We start from the raw sequence: 6499 nt of genomic DNA, 5'->3' as shown, positions 1-6499 counted from the left end.
TCAAATATAGGGGGTTAGGGGGAAGGTAAAGAGTATCAAATATATGGTAGCTGAAGGAAACTGAACTTGGGCTGGTAAACACATAATAGAATATACAGATGTCAAATTATAATGTACACTTGAAATTATATAATTGTATTAATCAACATTACCCCCAATAAACTTAATTTTTTAAAAAAGGGAGGGTGCACAGAGGACTTTTTGAACAGTGAAAATACCCTCTATGATCTTAAAGGATGGACATATGTCATTATACATTTGTCCAAAACCACAGAATGTGCAACACCAAGAGTGAACTCTAATGTAAACTATGGACTTTGGGTGATAATAATGTGTCAATACAGAGTTTTCGATTATAATAAAGGTATCACTCTGGTGGGAGATGCTGACAGTGGGGAAGTCTGTACATGCATGTGGGCAGGGAGCATATGGGAAATCTCTGTACCTTCTACTCAATTTTGTTGTGAACCTAAAACTGCTCTAAAAATATAAAGTCTTTTTTAAAAGGGTATATAAGCACTTAAAAGGTAGAGAAAATTCAGGGTAGTAGCAAGTGGGTAGATAAATGAGTGAGAGAGAAATTGGGGGTAAACAGAAGGTGGATGTCAAGAGCAAGGATTACAGGAGGTTTTCTGGGATTTTTATGTGATTTAATATGCCACAGACTTCTTCCCACATTTCCGACTGCATATAGTTTCTGTGAGACTTACCCTTTAGGCATTTGCCACAAGTTACAATAAAGTAGAAGAAAGTTAGAAAAAAATAAACAATACTGGCCTTTACTGTTTTTATTTTCCTATTTGGATGTAGGAGCATCTGCAGACAGATGCTGATTCCCAGAATTGAATATTAGGATTAATGTGAGTCCACTCTATGACCTGCAGGGATGGATTGTGGGCACATACATCCTTGCCTGGGTGAATCTGCTCATATAGTTCCCCTTCCCCCAATTCTCTTTCAGTTCTTCTCTGCATATTTAAGTCTTGACACAGCTAGAATCCTAACTCTTCCATTCAACCTATCCCTTTATTGGTTATCACAGGCCAAGTCAAGAAAGGAGACATGTAGGAAAGCAGAGAGCATATTAGGGAAAAAGATATGCTTTCTTTTTCAAACGGGAACTTATTTTGAGTATTATACATGCTCTATTTATAGCTAATATATTTTGACATATCTGCGTTCAAGCCAGAGCCATTTAATTTCTCCCTCTGTGCCAAAGGGCAGCCTTTCCTTTGGGCTCTCCTCAAGAACAAAGTTGATAATATTTCAGAGGATATATAATAAATTGACTGATTCTAAAATAAAATCACAGTATGCAATCACTGAAAACTTATTGCATTAGAGGAACTTGGGAATTCACCATCTAAACATCTGGTAAGGCTATATCTAACTGCTGAATTTCCCCATAATGTCTACATATTCACCAATTTCTCTTTCACTGCAGTTCAATAGGTCTTGCTCTAATTCTTTGTGTTATCCTTGAATTTTTCAGTGCAGTGAATGTAAAACTTCTAGACATCTATAAGAAGCCTACAAGCAGAAGAGTTCTACTGTAATGCAGCTGACACTAGACCCTTGCAATGAACTTTATCCAGCTTTCCATTTGTATCACCTCAACACATCAGTGGTTCAACAAGTAAAAAGGTTCCATACAGAGAGTCAAGAAATCACTCACCACAGAATAATAATTCTTGGTAAGTGGAGTAGTTTCAAATCCTTTGACAGCCTTGGGGGAAAGAGGTCTCTCTGTGAAAAAGACATTTAAATTATGTTAATGTCATATAAGTCTAAAATGAACATTTTATAACATAGGTCAACTAACGTACTATAAATATTGTCAAGTGGAAGGATCAACAGAAATGTGCATTTCTAAATAATTTTACCAAACTATACATGGTCAAAGTTAGATCTTCTTGTCCAGACCCCTCAATTTCTGAGGGAGAGAATAAACCAAAGAGTTACAGTCTAGTTACTTAATGGCAAGGCTGGGGCAAGAACTTCACTCCCAGTCTGGGCTTGTCTCTTTACTGCAATCAGCCTCTCAATTCAACTTATTCAAAACAGATAAGCAAAGCCAAAGCTAATCAAATACACACTCACACACACACACACTACACACACACACACACACACACATACACACATTTTTTTTGGAAATCCCTTCACATCCATATCCCTTCACATCCATATCTAGTAACTACAAATATGTACATATTTGTAACTTGCAACTTACTATATAAGTATAATATAAATAATAGCAACCGTCCTTTCTTAGGGCTGTCTACCATGCCAAAAATAAAATAAATAAATAAATAAAAATAATTAATACAATGAAAACTAGCATACAAGTTTCTTTTTTAGGTATCACTTTAATATTAATATACTATGCTATAAAAAATTGCTTTTCTTCTACAAAGTTAATTTTACCCATTAAACTCATGACTAAGAGACATTCTAGTACATTCTTTCTTTAAAAAAGAAAACTACTTAATAAAAATACAAGACACTGATCATTAATGTTTAACAATGTCACTACATATTATCTTTCCTACCCTAATTTTCTCCTTGGGAGATATTACAGTATACAGTGATAAATGCATGTGCTAGTCCCATGGAAAACATGGAGAAGGAGCAACTATGCCCTGGGGATGGGAGAGGGTAGAAATCTATACAAGAAGGTGACTCAAGATAAATTTTTAAAAATAAAAAAGTGCTTAGCAAATAAAAAGAGGTGGAGTCAATCAGGGCATTCTAGAAAGGGGGAAAGGTGTATGGGAAAGCACTGAAGCAAGAAACCCTGTGACTCATTAGGTACTCCGAGAGGCTATGTGTCAAGGAAGTCAAGAGATAGACGGGTAGACTACTGTATGAGACCCCTGTCAACACTCAATTTCCTACCATCCCATAAAAGAAATACTGCATTTTTTAAACCTATCACATGTTCACCTTAAAAATGCAAAATATAGAAAATAAATAAAAATCAACAATTAGCCCATCACCCAGAGCCAACCATCATCCTGAATAACATTTTAAAGTGCGTCTTCCCATTCTCTTTATATATGTGTTTGTAAACACACACGCACACACACACACACACACACGCACACACACGGCTCTTTCTTACTTTACCTACAGTTTTGTAAATCTCCTATTACAGGTTATTTCATGAATAATTTCCCATTTAACTTTGATTTCTAATTATTATATTTAAAATATCCCTTATGTTTATTTGGCACTTAATAGCTTTTAAGACATTTTATTTGATCTTTACAAAAATGCTATCAGGAGGTCATTTTGCAGAGGAGGTCAGGAAGGTGATGTCAGCTGCCTAATAGCATGAGTCTGGGAAATGGCAAGGCCAACACTAAAGCCCAGGTGCGTCTTGACAAGGGCCTATACTTCTAACCAATATGATACTGAAGGTCTCAATTGATGGTATAATTAGTGGTTCCTACTGGAGTTCAGAGGGATGAAGAGTCTGGGATGGTCAGAGAAGAACTTGCTGCATAGGGAGTACTTGATCTGGCTCTGGTAGGTGGCTAGAATTCAAACAAGCAGAGAAGACAGTAGAGCGTTTTCTAGTCAGGGAAGATTCCAGAAGCACAGTTGTAGAAATTGCAATGCTCAAGGCAGGACTGTTCTGTGACAGTGAATTGTCCAACTGTGCCAGGCTAGGTATAGCAAAAACAAAGCAAAAAGGCAGCAATGGGGGCCAATTCTATCACTTCATAGTAATGACAAGTGATGTATAGTCAGTTTGGGGATGCTTTATGCTATTTTAAGATCTGCCTGTATCCACCTGATGGCTTCACAAGGCTTTACTGGGTAAACCTGAGCAATATAGAACCATTCAGCCTATTACTTGAAATCATAAGTGGTAGAGCCAGAACTTGAACCCAGGTATTATATTGCCAAACCTGGTGTTCTTTCAAGTACACCAGTTTTGCACTCTTAGACATATTCAAAATCGACCATTACCAAATTCTTTTAGTTTTTTATTAGGCAAGTTTTCTACAATGTAGCTATAATGGCTCTACTTAGAATTAAGTTGTTTTGTGGAATTATGACATAAACCAATATTGATAAAAATAAAACTTTCTAGAGATACCAGCAAGATGTGGTCACCTTTCGAAAGCAAGGCCAAACGGAAGGGTGAACAGTAATGGAGAACCTGCCAACACATAGAAGAGGAAAGGAAAGGCCATAGGAATGGGTCATTGTAATTGAAACAAAGTGTTAACTATGTAGAACTGAGAAACATGAATTAAAAAGAGAGAAGTAGCTGCCATTGAGATTACTGTGTGCCTGAATGTGATGTAGAAGGAGCTGGTGCTTTGATTTTACTTATACGTGGAATTTAAGGAACAAAATAAATGAACAAACAAAACCAAAACAGACTCATAGATACAGAGGACAAACTGGTGATTGTCAGATGGGAGGGGGGTTGGGGTGATAGGTGAAAAAGGGGAAGGGATTAAGAAATATAAATTGGTAGTTACAAAACAGGCATAGGAATGCAGAGTACACTATAGGGAATATAGTCAATAATATTGTAATGGTTATGAATAGTGCCAGATGGATACTAGATTTATTGGAGGTATCACTTCATAAATATATAAATGCCTAACCATTGTGCTGTATACCTGAAACTAATTTAAAAAAAAAAACTATCAAACCTCTAGCAAGACTGACAAAAGAAAGTGAGAAGACACAAATTACCAATATCAGGAGTGAAAGAAGGTATATCACTGCAGACCCTAGAGATATCAAAAAGATAATAAAAGAATACTGTGGAAAAACTCTACACACATAAATTCGATAATGAAATGTGAAATAAACCAATTACTCAGAGAACAAAAACTATCACAACTCGGCCAATATGAAATAGATCATTTGAATAGTCTTATAACTATTAAGGAAATTAAACTTATAAATTTAAAACTCTGAAAAAAGAAATCTCCAGGTCCTTATGATTTCACTGGAGAATTCTAACAAACGTTTAAGGAAAAAGCAATATCAATTCTTCACAATCTCTTGTAGAAAATAAAAGAAGAGGGACCACTTTTCAACTCTTTAAAGTCACTCTTACATGACACCGAAACAAGACAAACACAGCACAAAAAGAGAAAACTGGAGACCAATAACTTTCATAAATGTAAATGCAATAAAAATCTTAACAAAGTAATAGCAAATAGAATTTAGCAATATTTTAAAAGAATTATATACCATGAAACTCATCCCAGTGATGAAAAAATTCAATTAATGTAACCCACAATCATAGTTTAAATTAAAAAATCACATGATAGTATCAATCAATGCAGAAAAACCACTAGGCAAAACTGAATACTCATTCAAGAAAAAAAAAAAAAGAACTTCCAGAAAAAAATAGAAATAAAGAGAAACTTCTTCCACTCAATAAAAAGCATCTATCAAAACCTACATGTAGAGCCAGAGGGAAGATAGAGTAATCAGGGAGATAGTTTCATAAACTATATAAATGTCTAACCAAGGTACTGTATACTTGAAACTAATAATAAAATTAAATTTTAAAAGTAAACCTATAGTTAGTATCTTACATAATGGTGAGAGACAGAATGCTGAATGCTTTCCCTTAAGATCAGGAACAAGGCAAGGATGCCTGCTCTCATCACTCATTTTTTAATTTATTTTTCGATTACAGTTGACATACAATATTATATTAGTTTCGGGTGTAAACATAGTGATTAGAAATTTATAGCACTAACGAAGTGATCACTCTGATAAGTTTAGTACTCATCTCACCACTCTTATTCAGCATTGTGCTGGAAATTCTAGCTCTCCCTGCAGGCTTGGCCTAGGATGGGTGATCAAAACAAAAAAAGTAAAAGGAAGATAGATTTGGAAGGACAAACTTGGGAAGTCTAAAAAATTGTAGTCCTTGCCAATGACTGGCCCCATGGGAAAATTCAAGGGCTGGCTACAAAGAGAAAAACATCAGTACTATGCCTCAATGACAGTTTCTTACTTCTGGTTCCTCTTTGTCCCCCACCTCCAACCCTCCCACTGCTTACTCTTACAATGTGCAGTTCTCTCTGAAACCCCAATTCAGTGACACACAGAGAAGGAATAAAGATGTGGAAGTTCAGAGGAGACAAGTTCAGTCTCTGGGGATTGTTCAAGGTGACCTAACTGGAAGTAACATTAAAACATAAACCTTTTAGGTGGTGTTTCTAAGGCAATGAAATGATCAGTCAATTCAATGCAGTCACTGAAAAAATATCAGCCAATGTAGTGTAGAATTCAAATGGGTTATTTGATATAATATAACAGTAACAATAACAGTGCGATACAGATACGCCCATACAAAAGTCTCCAAATCCTGATGTAAAGATTCCTTTTCAATTAACTTGATTCTTTCCCTTCCCTTGCTGATGTACAGATTCCTATTTCCTGCTGGTGGTGATAGAACAACAAGAAATCTAATGACAACTAGTTTCTTTGGATATGAAGCATCTACGTG

The 6499-nt window shown here is 35.6% G+C and overlaps 1 protein-coding gene across 1 annotated transcript in view; it reads right to left on the bottom strand.

Annotated features, from left to right (window-relative positions):
* ARHGEF6 (Rac/Cdc42 guanine nucleotide exchange factor 6) overlaps window positions 1–6499 on the bottom strand; it is a 111134-nt gene that overhangs the window by 71045 nt on the left and 33590 nt on the right. Inside the window, exon 6 of the mRNA XM_006924196.3 lies at window positions 1676–1746. Coding sequence (XP_006924258.2) covers window positions 1676–1746 — 71 coding nt within the window. The remainder of the gene's footprint in view (window positions 1–1675; window positions 1747–6499) is intronic.

The sequence above is a fragment of the Pteropus alecto genome, unplaced genomic scaffold, assembly GCF_000325575.1.
Source record: "Pteropus alecto unplaced genomic scaffold, ASM32557v1 scaffold139, whole genome shotgun sequence".
Classification (NCBI taxonomy): domain Eukaryota; kingdom Metazoa; phylum Chordata; class Mammalia; order Chiroptera; family Pteropodidae; genus Pteropus; species Pteropus alecto.
This window is presented reverse-complemented; position numbering and strand designations above follow the sequence as displayed.